This window comes from Sinocyclocheilus grahami, unplaced genomic scaffold (assembly GCF_001515645.1).
Source record: "Sinocyclocheilus grahami isolate Dianchi unplaced genomic scaffold, SAMN03320097.WGS_v1.1 scaffold223.1, whole genome shotgun sequence".
Taxonomy (NCBI): Eukaryota; Metazoa; Chordata; class Actinopteri; order Cypriniformes; family Cyprinidae; genus Sinocyclocheilus; species Sinocyclocheilus grahami.
Window position 1 is genome coordinate 2,028,366 of NW_015505402.1, and position 19,453 is coordinate 2,047,818.

A 19,453-nucleotide genomic window follows, 5' to 3' on the forward strand; every position below is an offset into this window, starting at 1 on the left:
GGGAAAAAGAGAGCAGTCTAAAAGCACAAGAGCCAGATGAAAAGAAAGGTTATAGTAAAGCCGGTTCATTTTACCTAATTGATTTAAAGATGGAATGCTTTGCTTCAGTCGAAATGTGCAACTGAGAGAGCGAAAGAAGGAAGAGCGGACAGAGGTCAGCTGCTATCTCCTGATCATCAGCTGACAGAGTGAGGAAAAATAAGGGAGAAAAGAGGAGATAGAAAGCATGGAAAAAGTGTGGGAGGGAAAGGCCACGCAGTAGTGCCTGTCTTTTTTTACAGTACCTCGATTCTGAGAACCACAGAGAGCGTATTCAGATGATTCCTAATAAGGCTGTAACTCGACGCTCTTTCTCCTGTTGTCGCCTGCCAGAAAACGTTCCCCTCTTTTTCCCCTCTCCTCCAAACAAGAGAACTAGAAACAAACAGAAACCGAACAGCCTAACTTTGTAGGGGATAAAGCAGGGGATGAATTACAGGGAGTTTGACCCCCTTAATTAAGACTTAAACACAAATCAAAAGATTTGTGTGGGATCTAAAGGTAAATATTCATATTCAAGGTACAAGTCAGGTACAAGTTAATTCTACATATTTCATAAGGAACATTTTAACAGCATTCTCAAAAATCAAAAGTTAGCTTACTAGTTAAATGCTCAAGAGTTTTCTGTTAGGACATCAGGTGCTGTAATTATTTATAGACTTACATTTAAGTTGGTGTATGCAGGGCTCGAATTGAGGGGGGATGGCATCCCCTCTTGTTGAAAAAAAAGACAAAAATCATCCCCTCTGTAAAACCACCATCCCCTTTAGATTAATAATGCTGTGTATTATTAAGTAAAACTTATCGTGCAAATTAAATACTGTATTAATATTCTGTATGTATAATAACTTATAAACTAAATAATGGCAATTGGCCAATCAGAGCTCAGCGTTAACAAGCTCAGTCATTTTTCGCACAAAATGTTTCAAGTTTCAACGTCTGCCGTTCTTTAAGAAGACAATGTAATATGGTATGATATTTCCTTGATTATAGTTTAAAGACATTCCCCTGACATAATGTTATTGTGCTGTACTATGTGTGACTGTGAGGACGAGGGATGCGTTTATTCAGAAATGATCACCAGGCCTGTTATAATTCACGCTAGCTGACATTATCAAGTATGTCAGTGACTACAAAAACAAAAGAAAACTTGAATCCAAAAGCATTCAATGCATGATGAAGCCTATTAGAATGCAGTTAGAATGCCTCTATAATTCAAATAATGAAAGAAAAATATGAGTTTTTATTTTTTTATCTTTATATGATGTAGTTAAGTAATATCACTCAAGAATCAGCACGTGTGCGTGATTGCAAATGTTAGAGTAATTTTATACAGCAGTTCAGCAGACAAGAAGTTAATTGAGTGTTACATTTTAGACACATTTTGTCTTTTTTCCTGTTTTGCAAATGAAATAGTTCCAAACAAAGTTGTTGTGCATCTCATAGGAACACTGCGGTGTATCTTTCCTGAATTAATTTGTTTTTGAACGAATCGAGTGAGCCAATTATTCAATGATCCTTTCATAAAGACCGTCAACTTGCTTCGATTCTAATTGAATCAGCCATTTTGAAAGAATAGTTTGATTGAAGGACTCAATGAATCATTCATTAAAACAGACACTTGCCGCCATATACTGGTGGTTTTAGTGTTATATTTATTTATCCGTGACAAGCCTAAACCAGCACAAAAACACACACTGCAAAATATTAATTATCGTTATTGACAACCCCCCCCCAATATTATATTTTTTTTGTCAGTATTGCACACCTAAATAAGGGGCATCATTTAGGTCATTTGACACACAGGCTGCACAAGGAAAACAGCTCATAAACCATAGTTCATTTAATAAAGCTTATTTTTTGATAAATAAAAATGTGTGTAAAAATTTGACAAATTTTGTAATCATTTGTAATCACAGGACCCTCCACCCACCATCCACCTTGAAAGTTTTTTACATTTCGACCACTGGGTGTATGTCACTACTTATTTCATTGCTTAACTGTGCCAGGGTGCCCAAAGACCCCCCCTGAAGGGCACCATATAATTTGCTGGACTAAGGGATAGTTCATCTGAAATTTACTCACCCTCACGACTGACTTCTGTGGAACATAAAAGGAGATATTTTGAGAATTTGAGATTGAATTTAAGACGTCATCAGCTGTAGAATAAATCATATTCAGAGATGGGAACCAAGAAGAATGTAACAGCTCTGATTCATATTCATCTTAACTTTTCCAGTTGCTTAACAGTTCTGTTAACAATTCTTTAAATACTTTATTTGGAAAAAGGAAAGATGGTTTCTCAGTTTCAAACCCAAAATATCTTACGTATGTTACAAAGGAAACTGAATAAACATGAAAGTGCCATTTTCCTCCTGTCAATCTAGCGGTAGTACTGTGAATTTTGAGCATTTCCCCTGCTGGTCTGAGGAGTATATTTGTATACAGCTGCTTATTACGCGGCTCTGTGGAATACTTGATTCTGATTGGTCAATCGCGCCATCCAGCGGTATGTTATTCCCAGATAACAACTGCCAAATTGAATAACACAGAGTACTACGAGTTATCTTGACGGTACAACTTGTATGCTTAACGAGTCACTCCGCTATCGTTGACTGTCTGGCGCCATCTTGTGACTGAAAACACTTAACCACCGCGTGTTACAACGGAAGACTTCAGCATTAATTTCAACATATATGGTAAAAACAAATCTTTTTAGCCATGTAATAAGCGGGATAATGTACATCCAGTCATTTGTTATCTCAGAATAAACCCCTTCAGGCTGATACAAGTCCTGATCACCCTGTCTGGGTTTATTCTAAGATAACAACTGACTGGGTGTACATTATCCCTTACTTAATTGCTGATTTAAAGATTTTGAATGAGAGCTGCCCATTAGGTTTGGTAGCTGGCCATAGATCTCATGAGTTTAATTGGAAAATTGGTATTGTTACTTACGGTATCTCTCTTATTCAGGAGAGATTGGCTGGTGAATGACTATCATGGCTCAGGTGCTTCATATGGACTCCAGTTTTCCAGGTAAAATCCCACTTTGCATTAGGATACTATACATACTGTAATGTGTATATATTGTGATTGTTATCCTTTCCCCAGTTCATCTGCTCTTAAGAGACTAAGTATTAAAGTGAAGGCTTGTTCTAGTCATAGCCTGAAGTTTATTATTTCCCCTGTTGACCAATTCCGAGATTAGACAGAGATTTCCTGCAGTTTAAAGTTGTTTCCTCTCTCCTTAGGGAAGATTAACCCCCCAGAGCCCCCCTCCTTGCATCGAAAGGACCCAGAGGCTCCATACTCAGTAGAGACCCCCTATGGCTACCGTCTGGACCTGGACTTCCTCAAGTATGTCAATGATATTGAAAAGGGCAACACTATTAAGAAGGTGCCAGTGCAGCGGCGCCCACGTTATGGCTCGCTTCCACGTGGCTATGGCTACACGGGCTCCTGGTGGACCTCCACTGAGTCGCTGTGCTCCAACGCCAGCATAGACAGCCGTCACTCATCGTACTCCTACTGTGCGCCGGGATTTCACAGCTCACAGCGACCCAGCTTCAGTACGGCACGTGTGGAGAAGACCTTGCTGGATGCTCGCCGCAAGCTGGAGGAGGAGAAGGATGGCCGTCGTTTCTCAAACCTGGGTAGCATGCACAGTAGCGTGGCGGGCTCCAACACCTCCCTGTCCAGTGCCCACAGCTTCAATCGTGCCCAGGGTGGTGGCTCCTACACGACAGTGAGCTCCGGCTTGTCCACACCTGTCTCACCGACGCCCGCCCATCTGCAGCACGTACGGGAGCAAATGGCCGTTGCCCTGCGGAAGATCCGGGATCTGGAGGAGCAGGTGAAGACCATCCCGGTGCTGCAAGTGAAGATCTCCGTGCTTCAGGAGGAGAAGAGGCAGCTTAGCGTGCAACTCAAGAGCCAGAAGTTCCTGGGCCACACACTGGGGTTCAGTCGGAGCCGTCCACGAGGAGAGCTCTATATCGACATACCCGAAGAGGAGACGGGAAACAGGACAGGTGCCGCGAATAGAGCCGCAGGAAGTCTTTCACCTACCACTCCGGGTTCCCTTCAGGACTCAGGATGTGAAATCGAGGAGACTGTAATTGTCAGTGGAGCTCGTCCAGGTGCAAAGCGGGAGGTGCGAACTGTCGGTGTAGGGCCTGAGGTGGAAGAAAGGGCTTGCCGTCAAGTCGGAGTAGGGGTGCGAGAAGAGGACTTGGGGCTGCTGCCTGAAACCGAAGCCCTCAAGACTAAGGTGGGGCTTTTAGAAGTTCAGCTGAGGAAAATGATGCAGGAGCTACAGAGCGCTCAGCAGCAAGTCGAAGCAGCTCAGAGAGAGAGGCAAGCTCTTTCCCCTCAGGTAGACCATGCGGTGAGAGCCACCAGTCTCGGCTGGAAGGAGCAGCAGGGTCAGGCTGGTGTGGGCCTGCACACAGTTGTCAGTTTTGCTCAGCAGCCTCATCAGCAGAGGACCGTGGGGATCCAAGTGTACACACTGGAGCAGACCACTGTGGTGGGTGTGGGGACACTGCTAAGAGCCCAGGGTTGCACTTCTCCCAATCAGCCTGTGTCTGCACAGGAAGGACCCCACAGAATACATGCAGAGTCCCCAGCTGCAGAGGGTGTGTATATCTGTCGCTATTTACTCACCTACATGTTGTTTCAAACCTGAACTATTTTCCGTGGAACATGAAAGGAGGCAGAATTTTTTTCAGTACAATAAAAGTGAAAGGGGAAAAACAATGTTCACTTGTGAAATTACAAAGAAAGTATCAAAGAAGCACCATAAAAGTGGTCCATGCCCCATTTTAGTATTCTGACACCACATGTTAGCTTTGTATGAGCAACAGACTGAAATTTAAGTCATTATTCACTCCAAAATCTCCCAATTCTCCTAATTCTAACCCAACTTCTACATTTGTATATTCATGTGTACACATGAATTTACACATGTATATTCAAATATGCTGTGGGAAGACTCAATGTGCCAAGCTTAAAGGCCATGGAGGCAATTGCCTGTTTGAATATGCAAAATAATCTGGTCTGTTCATTACTTAAAGGTGTTGTATACATTTTGAAATAAAGCGCATAAGAGGTGGTCACACTTTTCGTTCCATTGACTTCAGTGTGGGAAACTGGAAACACGAGCTGAGGCGAATTTCATTGTGTTGCAAAGTTCAAGTTTGGTGAACTCTTACCTGTAATGTCGTATTATGTGAATACATGTGACCAGTAGACCAGAAGATTAATACATCACAGCTTTACCTTTTATCTGAATTGCTGAACACAAACTTTAAAGGTGCAGGTTTGCAGTAAAGTGAAGAATATTGCATAATTTTACATTTTGGATTATTATTTGTTAAATGTTGAATTTATGTTTTTTTTTTTTTAATCACTACAGAGAGTGACATCTTATCTTGTCCATTGCAGTGTACACAGAAGTGTAGTGTGACTGCCCTCAAGACATATGGTCTACTTTTATGGTGCTGTTTTTACTGTTTTTGGAGTTATTTCTGCTCCTATTCCCTTTTACTGTGTTGAAAATAGTTAAAAAAAAAAAAAAAAAAGTTTTTTCCTTTTGTGTTGAAGTCGAACCAACATTACGGTGTCCAAAAAGACAAACTCCACATTTTTGGATGAACTATCTCTTTAAAATTATTTTAGTATTTGTGCTTAATTTCTCTTTTGTCCTCAGAATCGCCGCTTGAGTTTCCCATTGCAATAAGCTCTAAGCAGGTGCGGGAGGTCTTGAAAAGTGAAGTGTCCAAATCAGTGCCTGTGATCAACCAGGCAACTGCTATGGAGACAAAATGCAGCCAAGTGGCTGCCGTCTGCCAACGGTTAAAAGAGGGTGAGATTAACCAGAAACAAGCAGAAGAAGCCACCCAAATCGATCCAGCAAAACCAGGTTTGATATGTTGTCTTTTAGTAACTGGTGATGATGACAATGAATCAGACATCTTCCATGTATTCCAACTAGTAATTCTCACACTGGCTACTGTGTTTGTATTGTCCAGCCTCTCCTCAGTCCACCCTGAGGTCAATAATGAAACGAAAGGCTGATGGGGAACCTGGCTCTCCGTACACCAAAAAGAACCTGCAGTTCATAGAAGTCAATGGAGGGTAAATACAGAATTATGTTAATTAATTAAATTATGTGTTGCAGATATTTGATTCAACAATATTATCATTGAGCTACTATGTATTTTTCTTTTAGGATAACTGATATTGCTAAAACAATTTGGTTAAGGGTGTCTTTTTGGTTTTTGGAAACTATGGGCTTTAAGAAATTTGATATTAAATTGAAAACCAGAGTGTCCTTTGCACAAAACTATTATTTTACTGCCTAGCAACATTTGTGTTTCCTTAAGGAACTGCATATCTAGTTTAGATTATCCATTTCATTAGATCAGAGGGTTTATATGTTAAATAACAGCACTATTGTGACTTGCAGGTACGAGTCGACATCATCTGATGACAGCAGCTCGGAAAGTTCAGATGAGAGCGATGCAAGTGAATACCACGAGGCTACAGAGAAACTACCGGAATCTGCGGAGCAGCAGTCTCAGGTGATCTCCTGCAACCCCCAGCCCATCTGTGAGACAGCAGCTGCCCAAAGACCTCAGTACAGCACTGCCCAGCCACCAGCCAATCACACTGCACCACAGCAAAGCGCCAGCCAATCACAAGCTACTGATGCAGCTACCCAGCAACATGTCACCCAATCACCAGCAGCAGAGGCAGACATACAGCACTCTGTAAACCAATCATCAGTGACCACTATGGCTCATCCGGAAGGCATCGTTCAATTCACAGAGGCGAAATGTGTTTTCCAAGGGTATACCTCTCAAAGCACTGACGCGTCTCTTGAACAAGACTCTGTCCAGTTATCATACACCAGCACTACGGTGCACCAATCAAAATCCACCGATTCAAACGTCCAGCCAAATGTCACTCAGCCAGAGGTGTCCGGCCTTTCTGCTCAGCAGACAACCACTCATTCACAATCCACCGGTGCCAAACTTCAGCCAGATGTTAGCCAATCAAAAACCACTGACCTCACCACCCAACAAGGAGCAACACAGTCACAATCTACTGATGCCTCAGCAAAACAGGACATAGCCATATCCTCCGCCACGGATCCAGCCGCTGATACAAGCACCACCCCCACTAACAAACAAACAAGCAGGTAGGTTGACTCAAATCAGTAACACAAGCTATTATGAGATTCACTTTTGATTATGTAAGTTGGCTGTAAATGCTGAGTGACGAGCATTTTCTCTTTCTTTCCAGACTGGAATTGAGTGGCAGCCTCATGGTGGCTCTCCACACCTTGCAGAAGGCACTCAGTGAACCAAATGCATTTAGCCATCAAAATGCAGTATGTTCATCAGTTGCATTCTTATTCATATAAATGATAGATACAGGGATTAAAGTTCCATCGCTACGACGGATTTCCATCAGTTCATAAAGACAGTCACTTGCTTCATTCCTGAATGATTCAGCCGTTCGAACGAATCAATTGAATGAATGATTCAGTGATAAAATCAGTGACTTGCCGCCACCTGCTGGTGGATTTAGTTTCATTTTTAGCATATAATTTCAGTTATTTGAATCATATTTTTGTATTCAAAATGTTATATTTGAAACATTAATCTCCACATGAATTTATGACTTTAATTGCACTCATGCTACCTCTGAGCCTTATTAAATGTCTGAAAATGTATCTACAAGCCACTTTTGTGTTCTTCTGTGCCACCTCTGTAGTACAAATTAATTTATTAATACTAATTTCATATGATTGGTAACTTATTTGTCTTATTCTACTTCTTATTATATTGCAGGGGTTAAAGCAAAAAATTCCCCATTCCTCAGCCATACCTGTCACACACCCACTTTAAGAGCAGTTTTTTTCTTCTTGTAATTACGAACGCTTGTCCTCCTAATTAAAAAATTTAGGAGCACCTTCTGATCAATAATCAAACATTCTGATCAAAAATTAGCCTTCCTAGTACAAGGTGACATTTGACTCCTTAAAGTGATTTACAGGAGTATTTTCTTTTTACCTTTGTAATGGCATCATTTTCATCTGCCAAATTCAAAAATGTATGTTCATAACCTTTTTAAAATTTCTATTTGAAACAGTATGTAGAATAAGACAAATAAGTTACCAATCATATGAAATTAGGATTAATAAATTAATTTGTACTACAGAGGTGGCACAGAAGAACACAAAAGTGGCTTGTAGGTACATTTTCAGACGTTTAATGAGGCTCAGAGGTAGCATGAGTGCAATTAAATTCATAAATTCATGTGGAGATTAATGTTTTAAATATACAATTTTGAATACATAAATATGATTCAAATAACTGAAATTCTATGCAAAAAATTTAACTAATTGTGCCAGCAGGTGGCGGCAAGTCACTGAATTTATCACTGAATCATTCATTCAATTGATTAGTTCGAACGGCTGAATCATTCAGGAATAAAGCAAGTGACTGTCTTTATGAACTGACGGAAATCCGTCGTAGCGACGGAACTTTAATCCCTGTAGATAGCATAGTTCTTAACTTCAAGATATATTTAAGGTTGTTTTAAAAGTTAATTATATAATTATTTTGCTTAACAAAATTTGTATGTATTTGCATGGGGCCCTATGGGTTCTGTAATGCAGAAAACACAGACATCCAGCCAGACATTCCAAAAATATATAATTTACAGTATAACATGAATAAATAAAAAATAGGGCTGTACACTTATGTCATGATACAGACTAGTATCAGACTAGGCCTTCACGACAACTTCAAAATAAAAGTTTGGTTTCACTTGAAATTGTGATAGAAGTATATTACTATTGTACAGTAGAATGTACTTGTCAAAGCAATAGTAATAATAATAATGAAATCAATAAAACCTATTTTTTAAGAAATACAATTTTCCTCCATATTATTTTTGACAGTAAACCTATATTTTGACTTGTTTGTCAAAAATAAAAGGAATTGTTACATTTTCATACATTGACTGTTTTAAAAGATAAATTAAATATTAATATTAATGTTTTATGCCTTCATTTGGTTACCACCCTTTTTTGTTAATAAATTTGTATTAAATAATAAAACCAGAACAATTAAAACAGACAACACAGAATTTCTGAATTTCATAGGACCCTATCATTGTAAATAAAAAAGGAATAAATTATTAAATTGCCTAAGTTTTATTAATTAAATTAATAAGACACGCTTTTTGATTATTAAAATTTAATTAAACCAATAAATAGGACACCAGGAAAAAATCAAATGGAAAACACAGAAGAATTTGGGAAAATATAAGATGGATTTCATAGGGCCCTAGTATTTGCAGTGTCTTTGATTGCATCAGCCATGTCCATTGTTCCACTGATGCATTTAAAATAGAAAAATTAGGCACGCATCACTATTGTTATTGCCCATTTTACTATATTTCCCATCCAAAACTTTGCCATGCAACTCGTCCAGTACTACTTGTGCCTCAGGCATGAATAATACCTCAAATTAACTTTATAATCAGACAACTTTCTTACAATTTTCATATGGCAGACCAAATAATAGGTGGAAACTCAATTAGACTTGAATTGAATATATATATACAGTGGGGCAAAAAAGTATTTAGTCAGCCACCAATTGTGCAAGTTCTCCCACTTAAAAAGATGAGAGAGGCCTGTAATTTTCATCATAGGTATACCTCAACTAAGAGAGACAAAATGAGAAAAAAAAATCCAGAAAATCACATTGTAGGATTTTTCATATATACACATACTTGACCAGACTTGAGGTTGGGCTCTTTTGACTTGCAGCTACTCTCAATACTTTAGCAGCACCATAGCAACCACACAAAATACCCTAGCAACACCGTAGAAACCACAGCACCATAGAAAATACTGAGACATGTCGTTCCAGCTCCAACATTGTGGTGGCAAGTTGTGCAAGGACAAGTGCCACTCATATTTTATAAAGAGAAAATCATTTGGTGCTGCAAAAATGACTCGCCTTTTAAAACAGAGCTATTCAGTTATATTGATGATCTGCTAGTAAATGAGCATTATGTATTTATTGTAAAACATGATAGTAAAAGCCCGTTTCTATGTTCTCTTTTGTCGACAGAGGACAGCCTACACCACGGTTCTGCAGGAGTGGCTCAGAGTGTCCTGTCATAAGGCTGCTGACACTGCAGTAGTCAAAGCGTACATGGACACCTTTGCCTCCATTTCCCCCCAGCTACTTGAGTTTGTCATCAACATGGCTGACGGCAATGGAAACACAGCTCTGCACTACACTGTTTCTCACTCCAACTTTCCTGTAGTTAAGCTACTGCTGGATACTGGTGAGCGACACTCTTCACATTTCTGAGCAACACTCACTGCTGACACACTATTTTCGTAGGTGCAATCAAACGGCCTAGCGGGCACATGCACATGCGTTGACACATTAGATCATGTCTATTTCTATTGGTAAAATTACAAAAAGGGAATTCAGTGGGGAAAGGGAAATCCGTAGAATTCAGTACTTAAAGAATGTAACTAATATTCCATTATTAATATTTTAAAGTAAATTTTTAAGGCTGATTAACATTTGGGGTTGGTAAGATTTTTCAAATTTTTTTTTTTAAAGAAGTTGCCCGCTAAGGCTGCATTTATTTGATTAAAAAATACAGTAATATTGTAAAATATTATTACAATTTAAAACAACTGTTTTCTATTTTATTTTATTCTAATTTATTCCTGTGATGCAACACTGAATTTTCAGCATCATTACTCCAGTCTTCAGTGTCACATGATCCTTCAGAAATCATTCTGATATGCTGATTTGCTGCTCAATGTTGAAAACAGTTGTTCTGATTAATATTTTTTTTGTGTGTGTGTGGACACCATGATAATTTTTTTCAGGGTTCTTTGATGAATATGAAATTCAAAAAGAACAGCATTTATTTAAAATAGAAATCTTGTGTAACTTTATAAATGTTTTTACTGTCACTGTTGTTCAATTTATTGCATCTTTGCTGAATAAAAGATATTCATTCCTTTAAAAAAAATTACTGGGCCCAAACCTTTGAACAGTAGTGTATTTGTGGCAAAAAATATGTCAGTACGTTTTATTTAGCATGTGACAGAGCTATATCTGTCCCTCTTATTTATCAGCTGTCCTTGTTGTGTAGGTCTCTGTAATGCTGACAAGCAGAACAAGGCTGGTTACACAGCTATTATGTTGACAGCTCTTGCTGCCTTCAACTCTGACAGTGACCTTCAAACCGTCCTTCAGCTGCTCTGCACTGGCGAGGTCAATGCCAAAGCCAGCCAGGTGCTCCCCCTTCTGCTCCATCAGTATACTGCAGTATGTGTCAGTTAGTGTATTATACTGATGCCTGTGTGTGTGTTGTTGTAGGCGGGGCAGACGGCACTGATGCTAGCGGTCAGTCATGGCAGAGGGGACATGGTGAAAGCTCTGCTGTCCTGTGGAGCTCAGGTGAACCTGCGTGATGATGACGGCTCCACAGCGCTCATGTGTGCATGTGAGCATGGACACGTGGACATTGTGCGCCAGCTGCTGTCTGTGCCAGGCTGTGATGCTACGCTCACTGATAATGTGATTTATCTCTTTGTTTAGCAAGCATCTAAATCATATTTCCACCTTCATCTGTTAAATTCTGTCTTTCTTCTTTATCTCTGATTATTGTCATTTTTTCCAGTTTTGCATCAGAAAGGTATAGTTCAGCAAAAAATGAAAATCGTAATCATTTACTCACAGATATGTTGATAAACGTTGCGTCAATGCCAAAGCCAGCCAGGTGCTCCCCCTTCTGCTCCATCAGTATACTGCAGTATGTGTCAGTTAGTGTATTATACTGATTTCTGTGTGTGTGTTGTTGTAGGCGGGGCAGACGGCACTGATGCTTGCGGTCAGTCATGGCAGAGGGGACATGGTGAAAGCTCTGCTGTCCTGTGGAGCTCAGGTGAACCTGCGTGATGATGACGGCTCCACAGCGCTCATGTGTGCATGTGAGCATGGACACGTGGACATTGTGCGCCAGCTGCTGTCTGTGCCAGGCTGTGATGCTACGCTCACTGATAATGTGATTTATCTCTTTGTTTAGCAAGCATCTAAATCATATTTCCACCTTCATCTGTTAAATTCTGTCTTTCTTCTTTATCTCTGATTATTGTCATTTTTTCCAGTTTTGCATCGGAAAGGTATAGTTCAGCAAAAAATGAAAATCGTAATCATTTACTCACAGATATGTTGATAAACGTTGGTAACCAAACAGTTTCAGGTTCCATTGACTTTCATTGTATATAAATAAAAAAACTATGAAGTCAATGGGAACCAAAACCAAGTCAAGTCACCTTTATTTGTATAGTGCTTTATACAATACAGATTGTGTCAAAGCAGCTTTACAGTGATAAACAGAAAAATAGTGTGTTGATAATGTAGGAGGACAATAGTAAGCAGTCAATTTTTCAGTTAAAGTCAGTTCATTGAGAAAGGTATAGTTCAGCAAAAAATGAAAATCGTAATCATTTACTCACAGATATGTTGATAAACGTTGGTAACCAAACAGTTTCAGGTCCCATTGACTTTCATTGTATATAAATAAAAAAACTATGAAGTCAATGGGAACCAAAACCAAGTCAAGTCACCTTTATTTGTATAGTGCTTTATACAATACAGATTGTGTCAAAGCAGCTTTACAGTGATAAACAGAAAAATAGTGTGTTGATAATGTAGGAGGACAATAGTAAGCAGTCAATTTTTCAGTTAAAGTCAGTTCATTGTTGATTCAGTGTTGTCATCATCCAGCTCAGTTCAGTTCAAATAGTATCTGTGAAATCAAGTCGACAATATTGCCAGAAATTAAGTGTCCCTAACGAAACAAGCTAAAGGCGACAGTGACAAGGAACCAAAACTCCGTTGGTCACATAAATGGAGAAAAAACCTTGGGAGAAACCAGAGTCAGTCAGGGAGACAGTTCTCCTCTGGCCAGATGAAACCAGCAAGGCATGGGTTAATTCCAGGCTGCAACACGAGTCAGATTGTGCAGAGGACTCCTCTGGTTCTCGTGGTCTTGTCCCAATGGCCCGACAAGGTCACAGCAAAAGATCTGCCGCCCGCAGTTGATTTTGATATTCTAGGTGTTATCAAATGGCCAGAGTTTTGAGATCGCGGTGGACTTATAGGACTATAATGCAATATGAGCTCACTCAAGTACTGAGGAGCTAAACCACTCAGGGCTTCACAAGTAATTAGCAAGATTTTAAAATGTTTTCAATGTTCAATAGGAAGCCAGAGCAGTGTTGACAGAATCAGGCTAATATGGTCATAATTCCTGGTTCTAGTAAGAACTCTAGCTGCTGCATTTTGAACCAGCTGGAGTTTGTTTATTAAGCGTGCAGAACAACCACCCAATAAAGCATTACAATAATCTAACCTTGAGGTCATGAACGCATGAATGAACGTTTCTGCATTTGACATGTTTTGGCATGATTTAAATTAGATTTTTAAAATATTTTCCTTTTTTATTTTCCTTTTTTTTCCTTTTCTTTTTTTTTTTGTCATTAATTTAACTTTTACGAAAATGTTTGTTCTGGTTTGTGACATCTTCCGTTGCTGTTTTACAGGATGGCAGCACAGCTCTCTCCATAGCACTGGAGGCCAGTCAGAATGACATTGCCGTGCTTCTGTATGCGCACCTCAATTTTGCAAAGCCGCCTTCCCCTGTGAGTGTGCTTGCTCTCTTGTCACCTAATAGCCCAAATTAACAAATGTCAACAAACAGCTGCTACATCCAGTATTCTGTTACTCTACCCTGTGAATGGAGTCACCGAGTTTCTCCTTTTCCACAGGTGTCACCAAAGTCTCCAATTCTGGGATCTTCTCCGCCCTCTTCTGAACGAAAGTAAATGGATGTCATGAATCTGATGTCACCTCCTCCAGCAAACGATCCTTATCCATTCCAATGTCTGTGTGTGAGTTTTTGTGTGTTTGTGTACATGTGTATGTATACCCACAAGTTAGCATGTAAAACTTTTAGAAATATACAAATTGTGCACTCTTCAAAGAATTAGCACTTGACACCATTGGTCCTTGTATGTTGTTTTTAGCATTTTTCTGAACGAAAGTAAATGGATGTCATGAATCTGATGTCACCTCCTCCAGCAAACGATCCTTATCCATTCCAATGTCTGTGTGTGAGTTTTTGTGTGTTTGTGTACATGTGTACAGTATGTATACCCACAAGTTAGCATGTAAAACTTTTAGAAATATACAAATTGTGCACTCTTCAAAGAATTAGCACTTGACACCATTGGTCCTTGTATGTTGTTTTTAGCATTTTCCATTGTAGCAAAGAAAAAAGGGGTGAGATTCAAGTAAGAATAACAACAAGCGTGTAACAGCAATATCATTCATCTAGCAGTCCATTTGTTAAAGAAGCCAGTTTATATAAGTGCATTTACTTTTAACAATCCAGCAATATTTAGCATTCAATTCATCCAGTTATAGTCATACAGCAACTGATTACATTTATCAGAGCATTGTGTAAACAACTAAAAAAAGGTATTTTAATCAAGTGTCCTTTCAAGGTTTTTCTATTCTCAGTCTACTAAGAAAAACACCTTCTGAGTTTCCACACCAGCTGTTTTCAGAACAACGTTTGATAGCCTTTACATAGTGATTTTCAACAGTATATTTGATTATACTGTGCAGGGGTCTCGCCCTACAATGGGAAACATAGTGGTGCAGTTACTTCTCTAGGAGATTTGTAATGCTGTCTTTTACAGGTAATACACTTATGCTGATATTTTAGCATTTTTACTGAATGAATTCACATTATGAGATGTCATCCTGCTTTCGATAGTGTTTATATTCAATTTGTGGGTTTGTGTAAATTATCTGGCTGTACAGGTTCTCATTATCCTACTGGACAGCATTGCCACCACAGCTTTGTTCACAGCCAGTGCAGTGTTATGGTCTCTTGAGAATGTACTTTGTTTACTCTGATTTGTGGACTGCCTGGTTTTGTCATTTTTGTTAATGTAAAAACTTGTGTTGAAGGTTTATTGAACAAGGGCTCTCCAAAGACAAAGAAAAATGAGTTTTCCAGAGCTAATAATTTTTTTTTTTATCTCAGTTTTCTTGCATATTGCCAGTTGCAATCAGCCAGACGAGAGAAGGAAATATGAAGGTACAAAAGTTTCTTGTTGGATGAGACCAGATGTTGTCTAGCGAGTCGGGTATATGTCATATGCACATATTGGTACTGGCATGTGTTCACCGAGCACTGATTGATTTAGTTTCTTTTTACTCAGTCGCTGGTGGTTTTAGGGTCCAGAATGTGGGGGAAAGGCTCGGTATTGTCTATGAAGAATGTAAAATGGTTTCCAAAATGAAAATAATATATATCATCTCCAAAGTTTTAGTGCAAAGACTATAGAATTTTTGTAGCTTTTTTTTACAACACAAGATGTTGGATTTTAAATGGAAGAGCTTTGTTTCATTTGAAAGATAGATTGAAATTTGTGGTTTACCCACTTTGTACACATGCTTTCTTATAACTAGTTTAGTACCTAATTAGTTTTATACGGTTTTGTATTCGTTTTATTTAACACACTTTGAATATCTTTACATTTGTAATATCTGTTCACAGCTTTGTATATCTTTTGGCACATTTGCTGGCCATGAACCTTTATGTAAAGTGCTCACATTTAAATTTGTCTGTTTGTTTGTTTTATATATATATTTTTTTTATTCAGTGGCGGAAACGGGCTTCCATAGAAACGGGCTTCCATACATAGGCCTACATTCATAAGCTTTACCAATATTTATTAGTAATATGAACTTATTTCCTCTAAACCTTTGTAAAATACTCCACAACCATATGATAACTTCATTTATTTTCGATGTTTTAATACGATATTGCTTACATTTAAGCTCATTTAACAGACATTTTAGAATTAAAATATGATACATTTACGAGTAATTCAAGTGTAATCAACCAGTCCACCTTGTGCCGGAGCCGGGCTCGAGTTCGGCAAACCTAACGCTTCATTAATATGCTAGTCTATAATAGGCCTACTGCCAGCCTCTTCACAAATGCATGCTTGAAAGCATTCTATTACTGCAATGTACAAATCATAGTCTGTTTCCCCTCACATTTGGTCAGTGTCCAGTCATTTAGTTTCGACTGAAACGTGTGAGGTGTTTTTCCATTCGCTTACGAAATCAGCATATAGCCTAGTTCTTATTTAAGTTCATATTTATTTGAGTAGCCTATTTGTTTTCATGACAAAACACTGATATTCCATTTTTAACGTGTTGCAGGTACCAGATCAACCCAAAAGACCTAGCAGCTCGTTACACTTCACGGGTAGGAATCAAAGAATGTCCTTCTTAATGAAGCCTTGGAGGGCTCTCTGTCATTGTTCTGTCTCTAGAGTTTGAATAATAAATAGGCCTACATGTGTTTTAAGTGTTTTATTATTGCATTTTAATTGTCGGGAAACTACCTTGCCTTGCATTCAGTTTTTCAACAATGCTTTGATTTGTTCTTTAAATAGCAAATACACAGTTATTAATTGTTTATGGTGGGGTATTACAAATTAACCGGTGTACAGTACAGGTATGCAATCAAGCACACAATGAAGTACTCACAAACAATAAATAAACACATCATGTGTAACTTTTGAGTCGAGACCTTATCATGGCTTCTTGTTGCCTATTTAGTGTTCAGGAAGGGTGGGGAAATTAGACATAGAGGCTACTGTGCCAAGACTGCAAGAGATTCAAGTTTTCTTATCTGGTTAACCATTCATACTGCCTGACATAGCACCTCTCTGCATCAGCACTGACTTTTAACTGCACGCAAAATGGAACCGACCGTCTGTCACCGTATCCTCCGAACTGCAGGTTTTTATTTATTTATTTATTTATTTACATGTACGAGCACAGCATATTATTGACATTTTATTTTTATTTTTTATTTTCATTTGAGATAACCATGAAATGTCAGAGCCTGCGTTTGCTTTTCGTTCTAAATAAATATGTCTAATGATTGAGTCGGATTTATATAAACATGGCCAATCTGTTTAGGTTGGCCCCTGAGCTCTTCACAGTATATCAATATCGTTTCAGCAGTAAGCCTGCTTTGGGGATTTTCTGGCTATGTTTGTTATTATGGCAGCAGCTGAGAGTGCCGGATATAGGAGCGGACAGGTTGTGTGTGGCGCTGTCCAGTGCTGAAACCAGCAAGTCGTCGCTAAAAGGTTCTCCAAGTAAAATATTTCCCTTTTTAAGCTAGGCTTCCAAACGCAAAGTGTTCATTTCAAATTCAGATGATCCCTATAGTTAATAATATGAACAGGCATCTAAGAATGAGTACAACGAAATTGCATGCAATGCAAACATCAATAACAGAACAACACTGATCAGAATTGTTTTGGGTTTTATTAATTGGAAGATGCACCATACACATTTCTGTGAAGCTTTTCAAAACCAAATGTTCAGTCAATGGTACTATTTTCCAAGTGCAGAGACTACAACTGCCAGAAACTTCTGCCATGCTGTTTGAATGTCCGGGGTGAGGCACGACCGAGCTGGGAAGCCAAAACAATGGTCACGCAGTCACCGAGGAGCTTTGAGGAGAAAATTACAAGGTGATCAGAATTTCACATATACACTATAAAAAAATAAACGTTATAATAAAGCAGAGTAATTTCTAAGGGTATAAAAAAACGACCATTGTCAAGTGAGAATCGAGCATATTGTACAAACAAGAGTACATATATTTTCAACTAAGTGGGAAAACAAATCTTAAACAATGGATCGTAAACTCTCAGTTTTGTACTTCTCTGAGAGCTTTTGCTTTCAAGTTTTTACTTTTAGGTGTCGTTTCCAAATGTCTTACCGCTACAATATTTTTTAAAAAGCTGCTGAACTGTGCGCTCCATAATAGTCGCTCATTATAAGTTGCAGTATTCTGTAGTTTTGCAGTAACCTCGAAAATTAAAACAAAAAGTACAACAAAATGTATATAGTATCGCCTTATGGTATTCATTAATTTAATAATGATATTATTAAATTAATCGACTTCCATTGAATGAATTGCTAATTAATTTGAATAAGTGGATGTAAAAAAGAAAAAAAGAAAGTATGTAATGAGAAAAAAAGTGGAACATTTTGGCAATCTTGCACAGTCTGATAAGTCATCTTTGGGGGTGAGAGGAGGGTCTTGGGTGTATCTTCCTGATGGCAGTATAAAACTGTCAGTCCTCTTGTCAGAAGCCTACAGAAGTTTGCTGAAAATTCATCCTTCCACGATGAGTCTCTCTGCCAAAGACAAAGCTGCCGTCAGAGACCTTTGGGCCAAAATCTCAGGAAAGGCTGATGACATTGGTCAGGATGCTCTTTCTAGGTAAGGTTATTAAGGGTGCGTTGTAATATGCTACGTCATAATGTTTTCTTCGGGCATATACAGTATATCTGTAATTCAATTCACTGTCTGTCTAGGATGTTGGTGGTCTACCCCCAGACCAAAACCTATTTCTCTCACTGGAAAGACCTGAGCCCCGGCTCTGCCCCAGTGAGGAAGCACGGGAAGACTGTGATGAGCGGCGTCGCTGAGGCTGTCAGCAAAATCGATGACCTTACCTCTGGGCTCCTGAACCTCAGCGAGCTTCATGCTTTCCAGCTGCGTGTTGACCCCGCCAATTTCAAGGTAAGTGCAACGAAATTCACCTTTAGTCAACTCCGCTTCTATCATACTCTCCTAGTCACGGTAAACTTTTGTTTCGTTTTTCCATAGATTCTGTCCCATAACATCCTCGTGGTCCTGGCCATTCTGTTCCCCACTGATTTCACCCCAGAGGCCCATGTTGCTATGGACAAGTTCCTCAGTGCTTTGTCTCTGGCTCTGTCTGAGAAGTACAGATAAGCGCATGTTACTGTCTTTGAGTCGTACCGCGTCAGACCAGATGGATGCCTGTATAAACATTGTCTTATGATGCAATAAATGATTATGAAAATCATTTACTAATCGTCTGTTTTTGCAAGTCATAAACCTGTCAGTGTTTATTTGTCAGTAAATTATGTTTCTTTTGTTTTTTTTAACCCAATGCAGTTTATTTTAATTATAACCATCACTGAAAATTATCATCTGATTTTATTTAGAATGTGAACATGGTCGACGATCAGTCTATAAAGAATTATTGGTATTTATATTTAATAGTATTCAAATATCAAAAAAAAATAGTTGTTGCTGAATTTAATATTCACATATGACAATAGACTATACTCATTAATCATGCATTTTGACATTTCTTTTACAGGCTTTAGTTTAATATCTTAGACATTCATTGAGAAAACTGTGATCA

General features: G+C 38.7%; 2 protein-coding genes across 5 annotated transcripts in view; both read left to right on the top strand.

Moving 5' to 3' along the window:
* LOC107596805 (KN motif and ankyrin repeat domain-containing protein 2-like) overlaps nucleotides 1-14,177 on the top strand; it is a 27,661-nt gene extending 13,484 nt beyond the window's left edge. For all 4 annotated transcript variants that reach the window (XM_016287630.1, XM_016287633.1, XM_016287632.1 and 1 more), the window contains 11 exons: nucleotides 3,016-3,078; nucleotides 3,294-4,679; nucleotides 5,753-5,965; nucleotides 6,075-6,180; nucleotides 6,512-7,246; nucleotides 7,351-7,438; nucleotides 10,197-10,416; nucleotides 11,248-11,390; nucleotides 11,475-11,675; nucleotides 13,706-13,804; nucleotides 13,931-14,177. In XM_016287630.1, coding sequence (XP_016143116.1) covers nucleotides 3,033-3,078; nucleotides 3,294-4,679; nucleotides 5,753-5,965; nucleotides 6,075-6,180; nucleotides 6,512-7,246; nucleotides 7,351-7,438; nucleotides 10,197-10,416; nucleotides 11,248-11,390; nucleotides 11,475-11,675; nucleotides 13,706-13,804; nucleotides 13,931-13,987 — 3,294 coding nt within the window. In that variant the 5' untranslated portion in view covers nucleotides 3,016-3,032 and the 3' untranslated portion in view covers nucleotides 13,988-14,177. The remainder of the gene's footprint in view (nucleotides 1-3,015; nucleotides 3,079-3,293; nucleotides 4,680-5,752; nucleotides 5,966-6,074; nucleotides 6,181-6,511; nucleotides 7,247-7,350; nucleotides 7,439-10,196; nucleotides 10,417-11,247; nucleotides 11,391-11,474; nucleotides 11,676-13,705; nucleotides 13,805-13,930) is intronic.
* Nucleotides 14,178-18,400: 4,223 nt separating this feature from the next.
* LOC107596827 (hemoglobin embryonic subunit alpha-like) lies at nucleotides 18,401-19,014 on the top strand. Its single transcript, XM_016287673.1, has 3 exons — nucleotides 18,401-18,495; nucleotides 18,591-18,798; nucleotides 18,886-19,014. The coding sequence occupies exons 1-3, from the start codon at nucleotides 18,401-18,403 to the stop codon at nucleotides 19,012-19,014; spliced, it is 432 nt and encodes a 143-aa protein (XP_016143159.1).
* Nucleotides 19,015-19,453: the final 439 nt, after the last annotated feature.